The sequence below is a fragment of the Patella vulgata genome, chromosome 1 (genome assembly GCF_932274485.2).
Source record: "Patella vulgata chromosome 1, xgPatVulg1.2, whole genome shotgun sequence".
NCBI classification, from domain to species: Eukaryota; Metazoa; Mollusca; class Gastropoda; family Patellidae; genus Patella; species Patella vulgata.
The window spans coordinates 53097794-53125118 of NC_065879.2; the positions used below are offsets into that span (position 1 = coordinate 53097794).

The 27325-nt window shown below is 35.8% G+C and overlaps 1 protein-coding gene across 5 annotated transcripts in view; it reads left to right on the plus strand.

The window, feature by feature from the left end:
* The window catches only part of LOC126830218 (uncharacterized), a 64277-nt gene that overhangs the window by 18248 nt on the left and 18704 nt on the right, over nt 1-27325 (plus strand). For all 5 annotated transcript variants that reach the window (XM_050560579.2, XM_050560583.2, XM_050560564.2 and 2 more), the window contains 4 exons: nt 583-825; nt 2309-2535; nt 2680-2846; nt 5483-5733. In XM_050560579.2, the coding sequence (XP_050416536.1) occupies nt 711-825; nt 2309-2535; nt 2680-2846; nt 5483-5733 (760 nt within the window). In that variant the 5' untranslated portion in view covers nt 583-710. The remainder of the gene's footprint in view (nt 1-582; nt 826-2308; nt 2536-2679; nt 2847-5482; nt 5734-27325) is intronic.

Sequence of the window (27325 nt, forward strand, 5' to 3'; positions counted from 1 at the left end):
CATGCAAAAGTCTCTAGTATTGACCATAGTGTAAACAATTAACCGTATGTCAGTATCAAAGTAACCGACCAAGCGTTAGACTGTGTCTCTTTTCTTTTCCTTAAAGTAAATACTTTATTTTTTAGAGTATAACTCTATCACCATGTTTATTTTCAAAGCTTTGAGATATGAAAAGTTGGACAAATGCCCTATTTTTGATTGCCTGAACTCCTCATTGAATTAAATCCGTTCCCATTGATTGAACCTAAATATTTCCGCTTTTACTACAACGAATATTAGTCTGAGGGTGATCCGGTTTGTGAATCCGAGCATTTGAATCTCTTAGACAATGTTTTCATTTGGGATCAATGATCGCAATAATTGAAAATTCAATCGAAACTGATGAAGACGTGGTTCTTTGTGACGATTGTGCTACGATGGATGAACTATCAAACATGATGTGATAAATAACGACATTTATTATTTTGTCGAGACGAAATATTCGCTGATGTCGAAGTACCCGTTAAATTATATTATTTACCTTTGGATAAGTTTAAGATAATTTTATCGAGCTATTCAAAGAGATTCTGTTTCTTGTTACAGTTGATAATGGAATCATTCGAGCAATCAAGTCCTTTACTATGATTTGACTCTAAGGATCAGACAAGAGGTTTGAACATCGGACGAATTGAGACAACCAGAAGTGTCTTTTTAAATTCGAGACGTCTGGTATGTTTTCTGTGTGTGTAAAAGAAGTGATCGAGCGTGGCGAGATGAAGTCATTGCTAATGATAATGGCGGTGGTGTTTATGTTTTTAACGGTATATACAGACGCTGAATACGACTGTAAGTAGTACTTTATATATTAATTTATATCTAACAAAGCGGTTTTATAATTTACCAGGTAAAGAGGCCAGAGTTTTTATGTATCTTGACTATCATACAAAGCAAAATTTGGCTGCAATTAAGAAGTGGGTTGCTTAATATTGCTGAATTAGTATTAAGCAACGCCGTTATTTCACGAAAATTAAACAACCTTTTTATCAATTATACGTAGACTGAAACCGTTTATAACCTGGACGGACAACTAAATTTTTCAGAGACGTATATACCACCACAAATTCTGATGTTGACTTAACTAACTGCCTGTAAAAGTTGGGAATACACGATGCGTGAAGAGATAAATATAGGGTATATTAGACAGTTTAATTATCCTTTTTTAATTTGATAAAGTAATAGCTAAACCGACTTTAACTGGGATACGTGAATAATAAAACAGTAATAAGGCTGAACAATTAATGCTAAAAAAGAAAGGTTAAAAAGATGTAAGGTGTACGAACAGGTGTGTTTTAAAAAAAAATCATCAAAACGAATAAGATAACAGAAGTAATTTAGTCTTTGAAATAATTGTAAATGTGATTAGATCTATATCCATACTATATACTATTTGTGTGTTTAAGTAATAATATTGTTATTAATTCATCAACCAAAGCATGTTCAATTTTTGCAGGATATGGTTCACTGTATACTTAAATCTCAGTTTCGTGAATCAGTTGGTAACCAAAAATGGCATGTTGACTAACATGAAGAAGGCTTTCGAAATAATTGATATATCATATTTTTTATCGTGTTCTCATTTAAATATCTGATATGTACACAGTTTGATAAAGTCTTAACCTTTTCAACTCGCCGTAGCTACTATACAAGTTGTATTATGTTAAGGTGATAGTTAAACATATAAAATCAGAATATAATAGTTCAATAATTTATAACGAATGAATGAAATCAGGTTTAACGTCGTACTTTTCTCCCCAACCGGGATAATGAAGACGGACATACCTCATTCAGTGTGCCTGGAGATAAATGTTGCTCTTACAGCAATTGAATTCCCACTGTCAAACTTTCTTTTACGTGCACGGCCATTTATACACAGTCAAAAATACTCTTACTAAATTCGATCACAGTTTTAACTAAAGTTTACACAAGATTCTTCGTATTTCATGTCGCCATCTTGGTGTCCCGTTCAAGCCAGTCCATCTTTATATGGTCTATTTTGATACTCGGACGTACTTATCCCGATTTTGATGATAGTCTTTAAAAAAAATATTCTCTAAACTGTTTTGACATATTTGTGAATTATCTGTACTTCTCTAGATTTTAATAATATTGATGAATTATCTGTACTTATCCAGATTTTGATCATATTTATGAATTATCTGTATTTATCTAAATTTTGATAATATTTATAAATTATCTGTATTTATCTAGATATTGATCATATTTATGAATTATCTGTACTTATTTAATTTGTATCGTTTATATCTTGTAGTTCCCAACTACGAAGATCATCCCTGTAAACGTGAATGTGATGACGGTGTGGATGCTATGATATGCAATTATCATTTTACTTTAGAATATTATTATACGTTAAGTAAAGCTTGTTATGATTGTCCATTTAATATCAGTGACTGTAGTCGGCGGCATTGCATAGCTGGTGATGGAGTTTCTAGACCTGTTCTGGTAGCCAACAGAATGTTACCAGGTCCAGGTATACATGTAAGTATAGTCCGTATCTAAAATTCGAGACCGGATAAGGAAACCGTGTCAGTTTTGTTTTAAAGGAGCTAAAGTACTGTAGTAATTGGTCATCTGAAAGATTAAAACGTGTTTTAATAAGTCTATGAAACATGTATCTTACAGGTGTGTAAAAATGACACTATTGTTGTCAAAGTAACCAATAAACTAGCAGGGGCTGAAGCCACAACAATCCACTGGCATGGCGTCTTACAGAAAGAAACACCTTACATGGACGGTGTGTCTATGATAACACAATGTCCAATACCTGCTCATACTTCCTTTACCTATAGGTAAGACAGTGTATCTGTGATAGCGACATTCACCAGGACTTTTATTTAGTTACGTTAACCACACTATGGTTTGCAGGTAAAATGGTAGAATGGTAGGCCAGTATATAAATAGTGTTATTAAATAGTTACCACACAGATAGTCAAATAAATACGTAATCATTGCTCTTAGCGAGGAACAGGCATCTAGTCAAATTGTGACACCCAACCCAATAAAAATAACCCCGCTAACTCTGAAACAATAAAAAAATAACCTATATGGAATCCTGAGCTTGTTGCGTTAGCAGCTACGACGCGAAATGTGCTTCGATTCATGTCCCTGATTAAAGCACAATATTAGTGTCAGCTTGTGTTACATATGTGATAGAACTGGTTAAACATATTCCAAATATAATTTTAACAAAGTGATCATTGTTACGGTAGATGAGTAAGGCGGATTTAAAGAAACGGGAAGTAGCGCAGAAAATGGAAAACACGAGTTATCCTTATATATACTAAGCAGCAAAAGAAACGTCAGGTTGGTATGTTACTCTGAAAAGACGCATTGCATAAAATTTGCCAAATGTTTTTATTGTATATTTGTGACCACATCTTCAACTTTACCTGAGCAAGAATTGAACCCAGGAAATGTTCTCAAAAACGAAACCTGACTTCTAAGATGGTAATGTGTTCTCCATGATTTTCATGTAACTCATGCTGCACGTGCTGTTCACCGGGACCAGCCCTATAAAATGCACCCCCGTACCTGGTTGAATCATTCACACTACAACGTCAGCAGCATGTCACGATTCACGAGAGCGCAGAGGAACCAGGCGCTTGGAAGACTCAGCGCTGGCCACACTGCCAAAGCCGTTGCCAATCACTTCCAGATCAATGTTCGGACCATCTACAGGCTTCAGCAAAGCTTTCGGGCCACCAACACCACGGATGATCACCCCCGAACTGGTAGACCAAGGGTTACCATAAGGCGAATGGACCGCCATGTTGTGCGACAGCACGTGCAGAATCTTTTCACACAGGCATCTGAGACAGCACGTCAGACAGCGGGGAACACACGGAAGAACCATCAGTACCGATACAGTGCGCCGACGTCTCACCAGAGAGAACATTCATTGCCGTAGACCTTACTTTGGACCGATCCTCAACCCGCGCCATCGACGTGAAATTCAGTGGAGACATAATAACGTCGTACCGAGACCAAACACAGCCGATGGATTGCGCCAGGCTTTTCTGAGTGTGTGGTTCCAGTGTGCCAATGCCCCAGTGTCTCCACAGTTTTCATCCACTGTTCATCAATGAAGTTTTCACATACCATTTTCTACTCACCTCGTTAATCTTCCAAGAAATCAAATTCGACTGAGGTCATTATCACACCATGAAAACTTTCTAAGTGCGTTCTAAACTCTGTATCGTCACAAAAGATATCAAACAGTTGAGAATATTCAGTGTTAAATAGTTTAACATTCTTTTTATATTTTTCATTTTTCCTTGCCTGGCGCGTTTGGGTGACATTTTGGAATCTTGTGTAGAGAGTTAGTATATTCTTTTTGATATGTTTGGTAATGTTAGTATATGCTATCCGTTGCAAAATAACCAGTGTTCTGAAAGCACATATGTCAAAACTAGAGCTGCATTATTTTTAGAACGTGCACTTTGACCAGCCCTAGTTGGTATCATCAGATACATCATATTAGTTATGATATCCTTTTTGAAAGGTAAGAGTCCACTAGCAAATCCAGCTGTTTCTATATACAATTCTCCCCGTAACTGTTTTCGCACCAAAGAGCAGGTTCTTTGGGTTTTGCCGAGGTCATTACGGTATTTCTTTAGTTTGTAAGCACACAATAAGCACAAATATGTGTGAATATAGACAAACATAGATGAGAATATAGACAAATAAAGGTGAGTATGTAGATACGTACACATAAAATGTTTTATAGACAAGAAAATGTAACGGTAAGTGTTAGACAGGTCGCTAACAACTGAAAAAATATCAACTCGTTGAAATTTGTTGAAAGATTGAAGCCATCTTGGATTTACGCTATTTTGGATTTTCAAATCTTAAATTTAACATCACCAATGAACTCAGCGACCCCGAAAACGATGAGGTTTATACGGGGGAAAATAATGAAGATTTTTAATGAAATCTAAATTATCGCCCTCAGTTTAACCCCCACTATCTTCAGGGGGTGTGTACAGGAGGTTTGGGGGGCAGAAAAAAAAGAATGAGCTGAAATTCAACCGCATATCTGTTATCGGTCGATACTTCAGTTAGTTATGTATAAGGATAACTCATGTTTTCCATTTTTGCGTCACGTAAATTCCTGTTTCTTTAAATCTTCGTTACGCATCTATTGTAGCAATGATCTTTGTATTAAAATTATATCTGGAATGTGTTTAATCAGTTCTATCAAATATGTGATAATGACTGACACCAACATTGTCCTTTAAACAATTCTTTTATTCCTTACAATGTCTCTTTGATTGACCGAGTGGATTTAATTTACTTTCTTTATAAGCTGACAACCAAACCAAACCGAGTGGTGACTTCCATTGCCAAACCTCGACCTATTTAAGACAAGAAAACTACTCTCAAACCATTCTGCATCTTGACATGTGTATTTTAATTATATGTATAGGTTCAAACCACAACAACCTGGAACTATGTTCTGGCATGCGCATTCTGGGGTTCAAAGATCAGATGGTATATTCGGAGCCTTGATAATTCGTCAATCACACCAAAGTGACCCACACTCCCATCTCTATGACTACGACCTACCAGAGCATTCTATACTGGTCAACGATTGGCTGGTTGAATTGACGATTCAAAAATTCGCAGCTCATCACCATGACGACGGTGATAATAAACCAAGATCAGCTCTAATCAATGGTAAGTTAACAAAAATATCCTACGTGAAAAGAAATGAAATCGGGATTAATGTTCATAGTATGCAGTGTACTAGGATGGAAATTTTGCCAGGGCATCGGCGCTACGGCCTCATCTTATTTATGATTCCAGCTGTCAACGGTTCTTTTACGTGCACGCCAATCCAGCCTAAATACGGGATCTCGGCCTTTCGTACCACCCGAAGGACAAGACACCGTTCCTTGTCAGTTTCTACGTGTCTGTTACCGTATAAACACGTTTGCCTCTCGTTGAAAACCAACTGCGGGTTTGGAAGACCTACCGATCACAGATTTGTCATCTATGCAGCCCATGAGCTCGACTAACGATTTTAAAGTATGTGAGTTCGACCCATGACTTTACTGTCGTGACTTTACGTGACAAGAAGATGGATCTCCTTTTTAAACGGGTCTAAATGGGTTTCTCCCACTCCTCGATATATGTAAATCCCGAAAATTATTGACACCTTGGAGTTCATAGCTAAAGGAACAATTAAGTGATTTTTATACGCCCACATTGAAATGTGGTCGTATATTGTCGTCGCCCCCGTCCGTCGGTCCGTTCGTCCGTCCGTCGGTCCGGCGTCCACAATTGATAATTACTGCCAGAGTTTTGGCCCTTGATCATTTCAAAAAATCTGATGGACGCTCTAGAGGTCAAAGTTAATATCCGATTGACTTTAAATTTATACACAGTGTTTAAGGTCATGAGACGAAGAATCCTATTGATTTTCAGCGATTTCCGATAATTTTTGCCTGAGTTATGGCCCTTGATCACTTCAAAAAATCTTGTGGACGCTCTAGAGGCTAAAGTTAATATCCGATTGACTTTAAATTGATACACAGTGTATATTGATTTTCAATGAATCTTTATGACTTGAACAGCTAAATCCATGATGTTAAAAGTTTTGTATACTAAACGTTAGCATGGGGAAAAACTTTATAAAAACCAAACAAATTCTAATGGTTTTCTGATAATTACTTAATGAGTTGTTACTCTTAATCAGATTTTAATGTATTATAAATGTTCCATTACCGAAAAAAGTAAAAATATGCGACAACTCTTGTTGACTGCCCGGACGATATAGCTGCTGTGGGCGTATGTTTCGTTGCCTGGCAACCTATCTTTACTTGTTTCAACAGTAAATGAAAGTCTTTGTATCAATTGAATTTCTTTTAGTTTTTTCCAAGTAATCAAAAATTACATGTATATTTGTTTTCAGGTTTATTTTGCAATTTTCTACATTAATCAGTTGTCTAAAATACAACTACTTTTATTGTTTTCATTTCCTGGCGCAATTTGTCATTGAACCATTTCCGTCTAAAGTTTTATTTAATTAATTTGCAACACATCTCTTTATAATGATGTTTTTTCTACAACCAATTATAGATACTGACATATTTCTCTTCCCTCTACGTGTCATAATTTAGCCTCAATAATTAATAAACATAAGGATTAGTATTAATACTATTTAGACCGAGTAAAATAAGATCAAGGTTGGGATTGGTGTCATATTAAACGTGCACTCTAACAAAAACATTTTTGTCCGCGATATCACTTTGGTGGAAGCAGACGTTAAATCAAGCTATTTCACACAAAAACAGCACTTTTGTCGTTTGTTATTGAATCGATCAATCTTAACCTAAGTTACGGCCATCTAAAGTTCATAAATGCTATCTATTGATTTTAAGCCACCGTATAGATTGTTATTTCTCGGTTACCGTTTTTTTTTTTCAAGAACATCGAGAACAAGTAAATAACTGATTTTTTTTTTTGCTATAATCGACAAAATTAGTATTTATGAAAACCTATCTGACCTTATTTTTAAAATGTCTAATCGAAGAAAATGTTTGGCCTTCTGTCGCATTGCACCCTTCATCAAAACTACAACAGAACTACAACAACCAATAATGCAACTGTATATAGTCGATCGCCGAAGTAATCGTATAAAATCCATCAATTTCATTAGTTTTATATTTCATTCTGCAAAGATTCGTGAATTATAATACCAATTTAATGTACTTTAAGCAAGTGGGTATGTAAAAACTTCTATAATTAAAATTCTTTCGGAAAGATTAATTATGTTTTAGGCTGGAAAATAAATATATATTTTTTATAAATAAACGCGCGTGATATTCGTAGGCAGTCTTTAATTTTCTTGTTCATCATTTTCTTGTTCTTTTTTGTTGCTAAAGTGAAGGCTATTATCTTCATAATCAATATCCTCGGTAAATAATCGCAAAAGAACAACAAAGATATTCGCTTTGTGGGCCACTCAAACACAAAAATACAACTAAAATTGTGTTAGTTACATAAGTTTTTCAAGAAATAAGCGATGTTATGTTATTTTAGGATACAGTATTATCACATTGGATGCAAAAACTTCCACACCGGAATTCAGACACTAAAGTTTCGCACCCACTATCCATTTTTGGCATATAAGCAATCAGATGCTTCCCTCTGAGAAATCAAGATCCAAACTTCTGTCCCATCTGTTGCAGGTTATACATACCCATTCTAGAACTTTTGCATGACCCTTTTCTTGGAAGTTCACATAGTTACATCGAATATTTGTATTCCGATATTTATTGTTTTTTGTTCACTGGTAATTTAATTTTTTATTAGCCTCACTAATGTTTTTTTAGACTTTATTTTTAAAATACTTGGCTAAAACTGTCGTCACCTTCACCCCCCCCCCCCCCCCGGCAACAATATTTTGTGGGTAGTTTTTTGTTCAGAGTTCTTCCCATCTTTTTTTCCAATTCGCGTGGATTGTTCATTGGGTGATAAGGAAGTAGAACGTAATCTAAATTCAATACTTTTTCAGCACAGAGGTACCCCTCTTTACGTCCAAATATATGAAATCTTGTGAACGCGAAACAAGTTCTCAATGGAATTTGGGTGAGATTGTTCATTAAATAAAGCACAATGAATAATCTTTTCGAATGTCAAACTTTTCAGATCGTTTCGAGGAGTTAGCTTTCCGTTCAATTGTACGTTTGGTTTTTTCTTAAATTGCTCTGTGTGCTTTGTTGACAACGATTTTAGAGCTGGCACAAACGGGCATGGCATCCCCCGGTCTAGGTTATTGTTGGAATTCAATGGCTGCAAACGAATTAAAATTAGAACTCTAAAGGGTACTGAGGTGTGTCGGTATGTCAGGTCACGCCTTGTCACGTCAACAAACAAGTTACAACATGCATTACTGTGTATAGTAAAATCCAATAACTATTAAAGTGGAAAAACCTGCAATTTAGAACTCTTAGTGAAATCGAACATTTTGATATTAATTGTTAGTAGACATGAGGGTCATCATATATGAAAAGGTCAAGGGTCATGGAAAGATTAGGTCACCATTTAGATGGTGAAAAGTCGAACAAACTTCAAAGTGAAATCGGAGGTAAACAAAATCGAAATTCAAAAATCGGCTTCCTAAGAATTGTTGCCATTTAGAGTAGGTTCAATACAAAAAAAGTTTTCGAAAATCGGAATTAAAATGGCGGCTAAATATCGATTTGAAGGTTTTTTTAAGTAAAATCCAATATGGCAGCCAAACTGTTGAAAATGTTATGAAACAAGGTCACTGAAAATGAAAGATATTTTCTGGGGTTAACACTAGCCTATCATATGTCATTTTTGGTCTATTTTTAAAATGGAGAGAACTATTCATGTTCGGGAAAAATCGGAAGGACTCGGAAAAATCCGAAAGTTTCTGGATGCCGTCACAAAAAATGAATATGCTATTGTGAAAGCCTCGCTGTGTTCCATATTCCTGCCACGTTTCAACTTGATACCTCAAATAGTGACGGAGATACGCGATCTTGAATGTCGAAAACATGATGAAGAAAACTTTTCGCAAATCTTTGATGCTAAATATAATCGAGCGAACTTCCGAATTTCGAAAAACTGTCAGTCAGAGCCCATATGGGAGGATTCGTCCAAAGAATCGAAAAAATCAAAACCCAAAGACGATCCGTTGAGAAATAACCGAGATATGGGCAATCTTGAGATTATTTTTTGTGCCATCCGTAAAACACTTCCTGTTTGTCAAACAAGACCCAATTTATGTTTAATATTTAGTGGCACGGAGGCCAACAGTATCGACGTTGGCTGAATGTTTGCACCATGCACAGTTTTTGTTGCGACTTCTGACTAAACTCTCCCCCCCCCCCCAAAAAAAAAAATATAATAATAACTAGACTTGCTTGCAAGACTGGAGACTTTCACCGTAACCAAGGCGTCACACCGTCACCAGATGCATGACAAAGGACTATTCCCACCACACGTTCTTTGTATGCACATTACGATAGAGAAGGGAATTGAAAAATATAGTTGAACAATTCGCATCATGATAATCCTAGATCGGTAGAATCGAACAGACGCCGGCAATCCAAATATGTAATCGAAAACTCAAAATTCCAAGAAATAACAATTTTAGTAAATTTTGAAATTTTGAAGAAAAAATTAAAACGACATGGTATCTCAATTCGGCCGTTATCGCATCCGCAATATCCCCAGCTGTACAAAAATATAACTTTTTCGAAAATCGGTTGGGAATTGACATAATTGGGCCCGGTTTTCAATTTTCGTGTACGTTAAAGATTTACACCACTTCCGGTCTGTTCACAACTTTCGCAATAGTAATAAGTAATAACTGTTAAAAACAGTTTTCCGAATGGGACAAAAACAGTCTTTTACGTATCAGATATCAACCAAAAACCTAAATCATAATTATCAACATTAACTTTTCCTTTTTCATACATAGGGCCGACTCCTTATAAATAGCTGCAACAGGGAGCTTTATTTTAAATGGTATAAAGGGATGACGTCTTGTACACAAAAAAACTGGGATATTAATTTCAGGAGTAACTGTTATTTACTAATATGAATTATTTTCAATCTAGAAGCACCAGTGCAAGATATTGGTTAACAGTAAAACACCCTTAGTTCAAATATTGCGACTTTGAAAAATAGCTCTCTATATAGGCTTTATACGTATGCAGAACGTTCCGATTATGACCATTTCGGACTGTTGTCGATATACAGTGCCATTTGTTTGGCCACTCTTGATACTTTTGACCGTTGTACGGTGGTTTCATACACAGATATATCAATTAGGCTCTTTATAGAAGGAGTTCCCCAAAAGATATTAGATTGCCTTTTTGAGAAAAGGACCTATAAACATGCTCGTACAGCGGCGCTAGTCTACTCTTATATAGAATTGAAACTGCCAAGGGATCTTTTACGGTCACACCAATGTGTACACGGCACTTCGGAATCACGTTCATGTCAGCTACTCAAATATGTAACTGGTTCAAAAATTGATTCAATATTTAATGAAATATCGCCAATTTTCTAGTTTCGTGCACGTTCAAGATTTGCAGTCACTAACATATAAAAATTCAATATTAATTACAGATAGAGTCCCCATGTTCAAACAACGTCATGCCTTTTACCACAGGTGCAATATTCGAGACTACTGTACGATCCTACTGCAATCACTTGACAAATTCGACTTGCTTATAAACAGTGCGAGCCGTCAATTTCTGTCTAGATGATTACGATTATGAGATAATTTTGACAAAGAAGCAACCATATTAGTTCAAAGACTAATTATTACACACAGCAATCAACTATTTCTGTTACAGGGTCACTAACTCCATATTTTGGATAGAAGAAAACACTCATAGTTGAAATAATTTTAGTTCAAATAGCGTCACTGTGAAAGAAAAAAAAAGCACTCTTGAATAGGCTCTGTACCTTGACAAAACGTACAGATATTATCCCCCCCCCCCCCTTATATTTCGCTTAACAATGAAAGCTGCCGTGTTCAATTTTCGATCCCTTTGTTCCCCTACTCCTGAACTTTGGAACTGTTGTACAATGGTTTTATATATAACACTGGCGATAGGCCTCTCTGTAGAAGAAGTTCCAAAAAAATATTACGTTGACTTTTCGAGAAATAAACCTCTCAAAATGCTCCAAATCGTAAAAATACGAAGTTTTCGATTTTCGATCTCATTTTTCGGCTACCCCTGACATTTCAAAAAATGATACAGTAGTTCCACATAACAGAGTATCCATAAGTCTCTCGATTGAGAAAGTTTTAAAAAAATCGTTTGGGGCGTTTCAGAGAACCATGCGTCCCAAGTTGCTCCAAATCGTAAAAAACGTTATTTTTCAAAGTCACATAACTTTTTAAATTTTTGATAGAATCTTGCCGCTTTAGTACCATCCGATAGACAATTCAATCTGTTTTTAAACGATATAAAACTTTAACTAATCGACACGAACACAATTGATACATCGCATTTTCCGCACAGGCACCCAGTTTTCACAATTTTGTCAAAGTTTGGATACCTTTCTTGACTACTTCCGGTGATTAGAGGATTTTCATTTATAGTTCATGGACTGGTTTGGTCCTTTGACTTCATATTCCTGAAGTTTCAGAAAAATCGTTAGAGCCGTTTTAAAAAAATAAGAACTCTACGATTTGACCAAAATGTGAAAAAAAGTGAAAAATCAAAGTCAACATTTTCCATTATTCACCCAAAAAATGATAGCGACAAAGTTTCTAAATTCCACAGTTTTGAACTGCTATCTGCTCAGAAATGTCTCCAGCTATCCAAAAATGTAAATATCTGAAGAATCGATTGAGAATTAAGAGAATAATGGCCGATATTCAATTTTCGTGCACGTTAAAGATTTCACGCATTTCCGCTATGCGCACAAATTTCGAAATAGTTTTAAGCAGTAGCTGCACACTACTTTTCCGACAGAAAATCGAATTTCAAACCTCTATCTCTTATAGTTGCTGAGATCTAGCTTCTCCCAATAAAAAAAAGAATAACTAGACTTGCTTGCAAGACTGAAGGCTTTCACCGTAGCCAAGGCGTCACACGGTCGCCAGATGCATGACAAAGGACTATTCCCGCCACTCCCGCGCCCCCAAATAAAAACACAATTATGCATAACTCAGATATTGACACGTTCTTTGCATGCGCATTACGATAGAGAAGGGAATTGAAAAATAGAGTTGAACAATTCATATCATGATAATCCTAGATCGTTAGAATCGAACAGACGTCGGCAATCCAAATATGTAATCGAAAACTCAAAATTCCAAGAAATAACAATTTTAGTAAATTTTCAAGTTTTGAAGAAAAAATTAGAACGACATGGTATCTCAATTCGGCCGTTATCGCATCCGCAATATCCCCAGCTGTACAAAAATATAACTTTTTCGAAAATCGGTTGGGAATTGACATAATTAGGGCCGGTTTTCAATTTTTGTGCACGTTAAAGATTTACACCACTTACGGTCTGTTCACAACTTTCGCGATAGTTATAAGTAATAATTGCTAAAAACAAGGGAAAAATCAATATTCAGAACTCTATCTGTTAGTTTCAGAGATCTACACGAATTGTAAATGGAATAATAAAAAAAAAAAAAGTTTTCCGAATGGGACAAAAACAGTCTTTTAAGACCCAGATAACAACTAAAACCCTAAATCATTTTTTTTCTTGTAAATATATTTATTCAGGTATTATATATGTACAAACATGTCATACATGAATAAACAAAGCCATAATACTAATATACTAAACATAATTAAATCTATATACATGAAAGAGTGAATTACGTGAAAATTTTAAAAACATATTTTTGTACTTTGATAGATATAAATAGGATACGGTATGTACATGTATATACAGTGTTTATATTAAGAAAATTAAAAATATTTATTTACAATTAAAAGGGTAGGCTTATTTACACACTCTTTCAAAAATCTAGAATAATATTTCCATCATAATCATAAACAATAAGTAATGGTGGATTGATAAATTTGTCAATAAACTTATTCTTATTCTTATAACATTTACTAATATAATATAGATTATCCTTCAGTAGGTTTCTAAATAACGAAATAATATTCAATCTATAGTTTATTTTATCTAATACAATAATTCGGCGTTTATATATCGTCTGTGGTACTGCAGATAAAACAACATCGCACAGATCAACATGACTTATCTCGCTAGTAGACTGAATTCCTAACAGTAAAACGGATTTAAAATCATCATCATTAATTTTATGCTTTAAAATATCATTAATGATTTCCAGGCAATTAAATTTGAAAGAAATTACATTCTATAAACATATGGAAAATATCTTCTACTTCTGATTTACAAACAGGGCACATATTAGTATCAATAACATTTACTTTATATAGTTTTTCCATAGTCCAAACAATATTATGAGCAATTTTAAAATCTAAATCAATACTCTTAGGATTTTTATAATTCTTAAAAACACTTTTCCATACAACTGGCCAATTAGCATTAATATTGTTCTTCTTCCAATAATTATAGGATGTGGGTTCAGAAACATAATTTTTAAGTAATACTTTATAACAGAATTTGGACGTAAGTTCATTAGATTTGACAAGTACATCATTAATTTTAAAAACAACGCAATCTCCAGTACTACAAGTATTGTCACAACACTGGTTTTCAATAATATCCCGCCATGATTCGGGTATTGAAGATATAATTATTTGAAAATACTTTAAAATCTTATCAATATCATAAGTGTAACTGTCATCATTAATAATATCATTTATGGAATGAAATGGAATAAAACCGGGTTTAACATAATAAATAATATCATAGACATAATTAATACCGGATGACTGAAATAATTTAAAATCTAACTTACGACCATTATGTCTAATAAGGTTATTATTAAATATGGGTTGAATAGAAACTTCTTTAATAGATGTAGGTTCGGGTCTTACATTTTTATTCAAGTCATCCCAAGAATTTAAAATATATTTATAAAATTCGGGTAGTTTAGATAGAGTATTCTTTTCTATATTAAGTTTTAAAATGTCATAATCATTCTCAAAACATGTAGCTTTTGAAAGATAATATTGCATGATACTTTTCCATACATGGTTGTAATAGACATCACAGTATTTAATAATCCATTTTAAACTTAAAGCTTGACATTTAAATTTAATATTTGGTAGATTTAATCCACCGTCTGCTTTTGTTTTTACGAGCGTTGTGTATTTAACACGGGGCGGCTTGCCACGCCAAAGAAACTTACTAACGAGCGACTGTAATCACAATAACTTTACCTGTGAGGGTCATATGTCTTCTGCTCCATAAGCCTAAAAGTTGTTTAATTTTATTAACCATATTGTCCCAGTTTAAACTATTACAAACATTTTGATTCGTTCCTAAATATACACCCAAAATTTCAATAGAATCAGATACAACTTTAACATCAATATTATAATCATAATCTAAATATTCGCTTTTGCCCATAGGCAGTAATTTTGACTTAGACGTGTTAATTGTGGCTTCTTATGCCGTGCAATATAAATCTAAAACCTTAAAAACAGAATTTACAGAGTCTATACTGGATAAAGTTAAATTAGTATCATCAGCATGTTGGTAAATTAAAGACACAATATCAGAATTATATACTGAGCTCCATGGAAAACGCATCACTTATTTTTTCGTATAACAAAATGATCCTGTAAACATATCTTATTTATTGTGCTTCTTATTGTGAACAATATTCAAATGGGAACACATCAATAACAACACATTTGTAAACTTATGGATGTTTAATCTGTAATCAACGGTACAAAGTCAGAGGGGTCCAAACCAAAAGTACGACACAGATGTCAGTAGCGCATGTGTCCTCCACGGGCTCTTACGCACGCTGTGCAGCGACGTCGCATGGAATTTACAAATGTTTGAAAGAAGGCCTGGGGCAAATTGTTCCATTCTTGGACAAGAGCAGCTTCTAAAGCAGCAATGGTGTGCATCTGTGGTCTCCAATCTCATCCCAGACATGTTCTATCGGTGCAATGTCCGGAGACATGGCTGGCCAGTCCAAGACATTGATGTTGTTAGCAGCCAGGTAGTCCATACTAAAACGGGCGGTATGCGGACGTGCATTATCCTGTTGGAAGTGCTGAAGTTGTGGGTGCGCTCGAAACATCGGAACAACAATTGGTTGCAAGACATCACGGTAGGCTACAGCATTAACGCGACCCCTGCAAATGTGTAGGGCGGTCCGGTCATGAAATGTGAAGTCTTCCCACACAATTACACTTCCCCCACCCCATCGATTCGTTTCGAAGACGCAGCAGTCTGCAAGACGTTCCCCAAGACGTCTCCACACACGTTGACGGCCATCAGCGTGATAAAGATGAAAGCGACTCGCATCACCGAAGAGCACACTTTGCCAGTCTACTCTTCTCCATGTCTGGTGTCCTTGAGCCCATATCAAACGCCGCTGACGGTGATAGCTGAGGATAGCTCCAACATAAGGTCGTCGTGCACGGAGTCCTTCTTCTCTTAGACGACGTCTTACGGTGTTGGCACTTACTGGTCCTTGTCTTCCGACGACTGCTGCACCTGTTCGAGTCGCTGGGCGGAATCTGTCACGCAGATGAGTGACCCGGATGTAGCGGTCTTGAGCCTGGGTTGTAACGCGTTGTGGACCAGGACGTTGACCGTCACGTGTTGATCCAGTAACTCGAACACGTTCCACCAACCTTCCAATAGTGGACTGATGACAATTGAAGTGTCTGGCAATAGCACGTGTAGACATGCCAGCCCTGGACATTCCCATGGCTTCATTCCGTTGATTTTCAGTAAGTCTCGGCATCTCTAGCTCGATTCCTTCACACGTCCAACAACAAATTACGACAGATTGACGTTTCACAGTTCATGTACTGCACATTAAGTTGAAAACATGCTTTTAAAGGGCTCACACACAATGCTCAACGTGAATATTGTGTTTTCCATGTGCATCTCGTACAATTTTTTTTTGTGCACACGGGCCGATATTTTTTGCGTTTGGGAGCATTGTGTGAAACAATAGTTCATAGTATTGCATAATATTATACATACAAAACCACCTAGTAATAAAATATTTGGGGAAAAAAGTGATGCGTTTTCCATGGCGCTCAGTATATATGGGTATTCCTTTTAAAGGAGATTGCTTAATTAATAAGTTTAAAGGTTCTGCTGTAATGACATATAAAATTGCTGATAATGGGCATCCTTGTCTGACAGACCTATCTACTTTAAAAAATGGAGATAAATGACCATTGCATTTGACTGTACTATAAATATCTGAATATAAAATCTTGATACAATTAATAAAATTGACTCCCAGCCCAAAGCACTTTAACTCGTGGAATAAATATGCGTGAGAAACTCTATCAAAGGCCTTTTCTGCATCTAATTTCAAAATAAATCCTTCTATATCTTCATCATCAGTATAATTAATTAAATCTCTAATAGAAGCTACTGTATCTAAAATATTTCTGCCTGGAATTGAGCAAGTCTATTCAGGGGATATAAAAGTATGTATAATATTTCTTAATCTAAGAGACAAACATTTGGATAAAATCTTATAATCTGTATTTAAAAGAGTAATAGGTTTATAGCTCTTAAGATTTCTTCTATCCCCTTTATCTTTATAAATAAGTGTGGGCATTCCCTTTCGCATAGAGCGAGACATAATTTGATTATCATATATAAAATTAAGAACATGTAAATATAAAGGGCCTAATACATTCCAAAACTTTAAATATAATTCTGGCGTAAGAGTGTCTAGACCAGGACTTTTATTTTTAGTCAAGCTTTTAAGTGTTATAGATAATTCATCTAAAGTAATACTTTTATCGCAAGATTCTCTGTCTATAGGTAAAATATTATTATGTATTACTTTAGATAAATCATTAGCACTTAAATTATCATCATCTTTAGTATATAGATACTATAAAAGGAAGAACACTCATATAAAATAGAACTAGTATCATTTAAAATATCATCAGTGTCATTAATTAATTCTTTAATACATTTATTATTTTGTCTCTGTTTTTCTAAACTTAAAAAATATGATGTATTCCTATCACTTTCTACAGCATTTTGTACTTTTGATCTTAAGATGGCCCCTTTACATAAATCATTTTTTATTTGTTCAAGTGTAGTTTCTAATTCAATTATTGTATCTAAATTTGTGTTGTTTGTTCTTTCAGTTCTTGCATATTCCTTAGTTAATTTATTTTGTACATCCCAATATAATTCCCTCTCTTTCTTTTTAATATGTTTTGAATAAATACGTGCTGTAGATTTTATCTTGTATTTAAGATTGTCCCACCATACTAATGGTTCGGAATTAAAAAGGTCTAATTTACTTTCATTTCTAATAATATTATTTATCTTTTCACAAAATACTAAATCATTTAATAAAGTATTGTTAAAGATATAAACACCCGGACCACGTTCACACTAAGTGAAATCTACCGTTAGAATTACTTGGCTATGGTCGGACAACTTTGTGTGTGTTATATAAACATTGACGACATTTGTCTTGACCTGCCGGCTCACTAGAATATAGTCTGTACGACTCATACGAAGTCTGTTGTTATTGACTGCTTGTCTTGTGAATTGAACTTGGTCCGGATGTTTATGCCTATATATATCACATAAATTATTGTTATTAATAAATGATTTAAAAGCTTCACATGAATGTTTGTTAGTATACATGCCTTTGGCTCTATCTAAATACGGGTTTACAACATCATTAAAATCGCCACATATAATATTGAGTCTGTTAGGATCTATATAGGTTGAAATATCGTTAAAAAATGCAATTCTATCTTTATCATTATTTGGTGCATATATAGATACGTTTTTATCGTTAATGAAAATGTCTGCTTTTAAAATCCTACCAAACGAATCTATAACAGTATTTTGGATACACGATTTAATATTATTTTTAAATAAAATGCCCCCCCCCCCCCGCCTTCTATGCACATCTGGATAATTATTATATAGTATTTTCCCGTTCCACAGGGGTTTTATGCTATTTACAAAAGTGTCATCCCAGAAAGTTTCTTGAAGGCATGCAATATCGAAGTTCATATCATTTATTAAAAATATTGTTTACCTTAGATCGGTCGCGTAGACCGTTTACATTCCAAGAAGTTATTTTTAACATTTTGGATATATACTATTCAAAAAAAGTAGGGGATATTTGATTTTTAAGTGTTATTAAAGTCACCTAATGAAACTGACGAAGAAACAAATGACAAAATGAAATGAAGTTCACATTCATCGATTTATTCCAAATGATCGTTAGACTAAGTAAGGCACAGACTGACCATTATAAGGGTAAAATGATACCCGGGGTCAAACAGCAAAGTTACCACAGCATCACAACCAAGTCAGTAACGGGTAAATCCTCCTCTGTTTGCCAAACAAGCATTGATCCGACGTGGCATACCCCTAATGAGACGTCTAAGGTCATTTTGGTCCAGATTGTCCCATTCCTGTTGCAACGCAGCAGCAAGTTCTTGGACATTGGCAGGACGTTGTTGACGTTGACGTAACCTCTGTCCAAGCATGTCCCAGACATGCTCGATGGGGGAGAGGTCGGGACTCAGTGCTGGCCAAGGTAATGTGGTGATGTTCTGTTGTTGGAGGTAACCTGTAACGATCCTGGCCCTGTGACATCTTGCGTTGTCATCCTGGAAGATGAAACGGCGGCCATGACGTCGTGCGAACGGCACAACATGGACTGCCAAGATGTTGTCCCGGTAGTACTGGCCTGTAAAACGCCCTGCAACAACATGTAAAGCCGTTCTTCCAGCAACAGTGATGCCTCCCCACACCATAACAGAACCACCCCCAAATCGATCATGTCTGATGACGTTAACGTCTTGGAAGCGCTCGTTTCGACGACGCCACACCCTCCTACGTCTGTCCAAAAAATCAACAGTGAACCTTGACTCATCTGAAAACATCACATTGCTCCAGCGTCGATTATCCCAGTGTTGACGATCCCTACACCAACGACGTCTTGCCTGAATGTGATGATCTCTCAAACAAGGGATCACGCGAGGACGTCGGGCGCGAAGGTGACCCCTATGCAGTCGATTCCGAATCGTCTGGCCACTCACTCTCACACCAGTGTCTGTTTGAAGACGAGCGCTGATCTGATTTGCTGTGATGACACGATTTCTCAAGGCCAAGGTACGGATAAATCGATCCTGGGCTTGAGTTGTCGCCCTTGGTCGACCTGAGCGTGGTCTGCCCTGTACAGATTGTGTATCACGGTATCTGGACCATAGCCTGCTTATGACAGACTGAGAAACATTCATCGTCCGCGCCACAACCGCCTGTGTTGTGCCGATCTGTAGCATGCCAAGGGCACGTAACCTTTCATTTTGGGTAAGCCGACGCATATCAAAATTTGTTTTCTGGTCACTAAAACAATTAAACTGATGTTTCCACCCTGGAATTCAATGCCACAATGACTGTAACATTCAAAGTCAGAGTCGTGCAAATCTTGGGTTGGACCCCCATGATGATCCCAAGCATCACCTGCATTCCATGCGGTAGCTATTGGTGCGTTTGGGCATCACATGTAACTGGAAATGTTTCTTCTGTTAGGTTCTATAGTGACTTTTTTCGTAGTCATTTGCATATTTTAGTATTATGCCCCCAAAATCAAATATCCCCTACTTTTTTTGAATAGTATATTTATAAATAGGTATAGGTGTATGTATAAATAAATTACCTTGAAGTACTATAAATCCAGATTTAATCTCTAAGACATATGAATTAGTAAAAGATACACAATGTAAATCCAAACATATAATCCATCATGTTATTCTTTCGATACAAATTTTGACACGATCCTAGGCTGTATGATAACACATTAAAATCTGCTACAGTCCACAATCCAATACACTGTAAAAAAAATTAAAAACTCATTTCCTATAATCCACAAAAGTAAAACTCCATACATCAGTACTGTTATATTCACTAACACACGTCTTCGCTTACTGCACACTAAACACAAAACTGTAAAAAGTTTGCTTGGTGTATAAATGAACTTAAATTCTTCGTTCGCGTATTACATTCGACTGGCCTTGTTGTAAATGGATGCCGGTTTATCTGCTAAAGCATGTCTGTTGAACTGGTTTCTTATTCGTTTATTATAATCGTAAACATATTTATTCTGCCTCCATTCACTTTCCTCGGTTCCGTCATGTTGGTCCATATCTGTTGGTTCACCTTCGCATGTAAACACTTCTTCGTCTTTGGTCTTTTCGATCAATGTATTAGCCGCACCTTCTTCTTTCTGATCTTCCCTCACCCCTGAAATAACTTCTATCTCTGACTCGCCCGTATTTTCACTATCGTCTATACTTGGGTTTGTGTTTTCGCTCACCACAGATTCTATTGTTGACTTAGGACATGTATTGTCGATCTCTTGTTGCTCACAAACACAAATAAAATGGCCACAATCTTGACACGCGACTTCTTCACATGTACGTTTTGTATGTCCGGCTTTATTACACCTGTAACATATATAATCTGGGCAATTTTTAACCCCGTGTCCTGTTTTCAAGCAATTAAAACATACACGGGATTGATCATCATGTTTAACATAGAACGATCTGACATCAAACCTTGTCGCATAAGGTAGACTCGCTACTTCAGGAGGGAATTTGACTTTCACAAAACGAGTTCCATCGGCTATATTTCTTTCACCATGTTTATAAAAACGTTCTCTTATTTCACTTACAGGTGTTACTTTCCATGACTTTAACTTATCATAAATTTCCGCGTCTGAGATGTAATGTTCATGAAAGAAATAACAATAATTCTAAAGCCTACGTAGCTCACCTCTAATTGTTTTTCATCTATACATAATCCTTCTATCAATTTTGAAAGCTGGTCTACTGTACTTAGAGTCACTTCGTAGTATCCATTCATTGGTACACAGGCTGATACTGTATCGTAACCACAAACATTTTCGATCTCATCAATTAATAGTCCAACCTTATGGCGAGCATCCGACACTATTTTCACAGTACATTATTTTAATCGTTTATAACTACATGGACTTTTATCCATAAACATAATGTCAGAATCACATAACTATTATTAATCCAATTGATTCGCTTGAAAAAATCACTGGAGACAAGAGCTCTCTCTAAACACGTCCGCACTGTACGACAATCAGACGCAATTATCATAATTATCAACATCAACTTTTCTTAATACATACAGAGGGGCGACTTCGTTATAAATAGCTGCAGCAGGGAGCTTTATTTTAAATGGTATACAGAGATGACGTCATGTACACAAAAAACTGGGATATTAATTTCAGGAGCAACTGTTATTTACTAATATGAAATATTTTCACTCTAGAGACGAACTCCAGAAACGAACGAACGAACGAACGAACGAACTCTAGAGGCATCGATGCCAGATATTGGTTAACAGTAGAACACCCTTAGTTCAAATATTGCCACTTTGAAAAATAGCTCTCTATATTATACGTATGCACAACGTTCCGATTATGACCATTTCGGACTTTTGTCGACATACAGTGCCATTTGTTTGGCCACTCTTGATACTTTCGACCGTTGTACGGTGGTTTCATACGGGGGAGGGGGGGGGGGGTAACACGCGCCCGCACGTGCGCTGTATCATACGTTCTATCATTGAGTCAACTGGTGGGGTTTCTATTCCCTGGTTGTGCGTGACAAGAAGTAGGGTCACCTGTCCAACCTCGTGGGTTTTCTCCGGGTCCTCCGGTTTCCTCCCACTGCTAAAGACCCCTACGCGCAAGCGAATTATTGAAATAAAAAAATAAACCATATGTTAGTCCTGAAATGACCTGGTTTGTGTCGAGTGGACGTTAAACCCCATTTCTCTCTCGCTCTTTTCATACACAGATATATCAATTAGGCTCTCTATAGAAAAAGACCTCTAAACATGCTCGTACAGCGGCGATAGTCTACTTTTATATAGAATTCCAACTGCCAAGGGATCTTTTACGGTCACACCAATGTGTACACGGGACTTCGGAATCGCGATCATGTCAGCTACTCAAATATGTAACTAGTTCAAAAATTAATTGAATAGTCAATGAAATATCGCCAATTTTCTGGTTTCGTGCACGTTAAAGATTTGACGTCACTAGCATATAAAAAATTAATATTACAGATAGAGTCCATGCTCAAATAACGTCATGACTTTTTTCACAGGTGCAATATTCGATACTACTGTACGATACTACTGCAACTTCTTAACAAAATTGGACTTGCTTATAAACAGCGCGAGCCGTCGATTTCTGTCCAGATTATTACCGTTATAAGATAATTTTGACAAAGAAGCAACAATATTAATTCAAAGACTAATTATTACACACAGCAATCAACTATTTATGTTACAGGGTCACTAAACCCATAATTTGGACAGAAGAAAACACTCATATACTCAGCCAAATTAAAAACTTGACACTCGGGATTTTTGGGACTAGATTTTTAATAGCATATAAAAAATTAATATTACAGTTTGGGTTCATGCTCTAACAACGTCATGCCTTTTATCACAGGTGCAATATTCGATACTACTGTACGATACTACTGCAACCGCTAAACAAATTGGATTTGCTTATAAACAGCGCGAGCCATCCATTTCTGTCCAGATGATTACCGTTATAAGATAATTTTGACAAAGAAGCAACAATATTAATTCAAAGACTAATTATTACACAGAGCAATCAACTATTTCTGTTACAGGGTCACTAAACCCATATTTTGGATAGAAGAAAACACTCATAGCTGAAATAATTTTAGTTCAAATATCATCACTGATAAAAGCACTCTTGAATAGGCTCTATACTGACAAAACGTACAGATTGTATCCCCCCTTATGTTTCGCTTAACAATGAAAGGTGCAATGTTCAATTTTCGATCCCTTTGTTCTCCTACTCCTGAAATTTGGAACTGTTGTACAATGGTTTTATATATAACACTGGCGATAGGCCTCTCTGTAAAAGAAGTTCCAAAAAAATATTATGTTTACTTTTCGAGAAATAGACCTCTAAAAATGCTCCAAATCGTAAAAAAACGACGTTTTCGATTTTCGATCTTTTTCGGCTACCCCTGACATTTCAAAAAATTATACAGTAGTTTCACACAACAGACAACGCATTAGTCTCTCGATTGAGAAAGTCTTAAAAAAATCGTTTGCGGCGTTTCAGAGAAACATGCGTCCAAAGTTGCTCGAAATCGTAAAAAACGTTACTTAACTTTTTAAATCTTTGATAGAAACTTGCCGCTTTAGTACCATCTGATAGACAATTCAATTGGCTATTAAACGTTATAAAACTTTAACTAATCGACAAGAACACAATTGATACATCGCATTTTCCGCACAGACACCCACTTTTCACAATTTTGTCAAAGTTTGGATACCTTTCTTGACTACTTCCGGTGATTATAGGATTTTCATTTATAGTTCATGGACTGGTTTGGTTCTTCGACTTCATATTCCTGAAGTTTCAGAAAAATCGTTGGAGCGGTTTTAAAAAAAATAAGAACTCTACGATATGACAAAAATGCAAAAAAAAGTGAAAAATCAAAATCAACATTTCAGAACAAAACTTATATTGCTGGAATCAGATTGATGTCAGCTAACCAAAAATATAACTGAAATTTCAAAATTCCCAAAAATAAAAATTTTAGAAAATTTTGAAAATTTTCCATTTTTCACCAAAAAAGTGATAGCGATAAAGTTTCTAAATTCCACAGTTTTGAACTTCTATCTGCTCAGAAATGTCTCCAGCTATCCAAAAATGTAAATGTCTGTAAAATCGGTTAAGAATTAACAGAAATATGGCCGATTTTTAATTTGCGTGCACGTTAAAGATTTGACGCATTTCCGCTATGAGCACAAATTTTGTTTTACATTTAAGCACTAACTATCACCAAGTTTCCTGAGAAAAAATCAAACTTCAGACATCTATCTCTTATATTTGCTGAGAAATAGGCAAAATGGAAAAAAAAAAAATAATAACTAGACTTGCTTGCAAGACTGAAGGCTTTCACCCTAGCCAAGGCGTCACACGGTCGCCAGATCCATGACAAAGACTATCCCCGCCACTCCCCCCCCCCCCCAAATAAAAACACAAATATGCATAACTCAGATATTGACAAATTCTTTGCATGTGCATTACGATAGAGAAGGGAATTGAAAAATATAGCTGAACAATTCACATCATGATAATCCTAGATCGGTAGAATCGAACAGATGCCGATAATCCAAATATGTAATCGAAAAATCAAAATTCCAAGAAATAACAATATTAGTAAATTTTCAAATTTTGAAGAAAAAATGAGAACGACACGATATCTCACTTCGGTCGTTATCGCATCCGCAATATCCCCAGCTGTACAAAAATATAACTTTTTCGAAAATCAGTTGGGAATTGACATAGTTATGGCCGATTTTCAATTTTCGTGCACGTTAAAGATTTACTTCACTTCGGGTCTGTTCGTAACTTTCGCGTTAATTATAAGTACTAAGAGTTTAAAACATGTGAAAATCAATATTCAGAACTCTACCTGTCACAGTTTCAAAGATCTACACGAATTAGAAAAGGAATAAACAAAACAGTTTCCGAATGGGACAAAAAAGGAATCTTAGGTCTAAGATAACTACCAAAACCTAAAACATACTTACAAGCATTAGATTTTAATTTTTGATGAGAAAAAGGCGACTTCCTTATAAATAGCCGTATCGGAATCCTTTATTTTCAATGGTATCAAGTGATGACGTCATGTAGACAAATGACCTCGCACATAAATTCTACGACTAAATGTTATTTACTAAAATAACTTATTTTCAGCCTAGAAGCACCAATTCCGTATTTTGGTTGACAGTAAAATACCCTTAGTTCAATGCTTTATACGTAAGCAAAACGTTCCGATTATGACCATTTCGGACTTTTGTCGATATACAGTGCCATTTGTTTGGCCACTCTTGATACTTTTGACCGTTGTACGGTGGTTTCATACACAGATATATCAATTAGGCTCTCTATAGAAGGAGTTCCCCAAAAAAATATTAGATAGCCTTTTTGAGAAAAAGACCTCTAAACATGCTCGTACAGCGGCGCTAGTCTACTCTTATATAGAATTCCAACCGCCAAGGGATCTTTTACGGTCACACCAATTTGTACACGGGACTTCGGAATCGCGTTCATGTCAGCTACTCAAATATGTAACTGGTTCAAAAATTGATTGAATATTCAATGAAATATCGCCAATTTTCTGGTTTCGTGCACGTAAAAGATTAAATTGACGTCACTAACATATACAAATTTAATAATAATTTCAGATAGATTCCATGCTCAAACAACGTCATGCCTTTATTAGAGGTGCAATATTCGATACTTCTGTACGATACTACTGCATACAATTAACATTCGTTCGTTCGTTTCTGGTGTTTTACGTCCACTTCCACCTAAGGTGATATCGTAGACAAGGATGTTTCCTAAGAAACTTACTGGAGGAAGCCGTATGGATTAGGCTTGGTCCAGTTTAATTTGAGACATAGTGTCTTAGCAGGGAATGCCCAAGTTAAAAATCTCATCGAAAGGAGCGGAGAAAGTTTTGGGGTAGAAAAGGGGTGGCAAGCGGGCGCAGTCTGGTCCGCTTGGCCATAAATGTTACGATCAATACAATTAACAAATTGGATTTGCTTATAAACAGCGCGAGCCGACTATTTCTGCCTAGATGATTACGGTTATAAGATAATCTTGACAAAGAAGCAACAATATTAATTCAAAGACTAATTATTACACACTGCATTCAACTATTTCTGCTACAGGGTCCCTAAACCCATATTTTGGATAGACGAAAACACTCATAGTTGAAATAATTTTAATTCAAAATATCGTCAATGTGAAAGAAAAAAAACACTCTTGAACGTTGACAAAACGTACAGATTGTATCCACCCTATGTTTCACTTAACAATGAAAGCTGCCGTTTTCAATATTTGATCCCTCTGTTCTCCTACTCCTGATATTTGGGACTGTTGTACAATCGTTTTATGTATAACACTACCGATAGGCCTCTCTGTACAAGAAGCTCCAAAAAAGAATTATGTTGACTTTTCGAGAAATAGGCCTCTAAAAATGCTCCAAATCGTAAAAATACGACGTTTTCGATTTTCGATCTCTTTTCTTGGCTACCCCTGACATTTCAAAAAATGATACAGTGGTTTCACAAAACAGAGTACCCATTAGCCTCTCGATTGAGAAAGTTTTTAAAAAATCGTTGGGGGCGTTTCCGAGAAACATGTGTCCAAAGTAGCTCGAAATCGTAAAAAACGTTACTTTTCAAAGTCACATAACTTTTTACATTTGTGATAGAAACATACCGCTTTAGTACCATCCGATAGACAATTCAATTGGCTATTAAAAGATATAAAACTTTAACTAATCGACAAGAACACAATTGATACATCGCATTTTCCGCACAGGCACCCAGTTTTCACAAATTTGTCAAAGTTTAGATACCTTCCTTGACTACTTCCGGTGATTAGAGGATTTTCATTTATAGTTCATGGACTTGTTTGGTCCTTCGACTTCATATTCCTGAAGTTTCAGAAAAATCGTTGGAGCCGTTTAAAAAAAGAACACTACGATTTGACCAAAATGCGAAAAAAAAG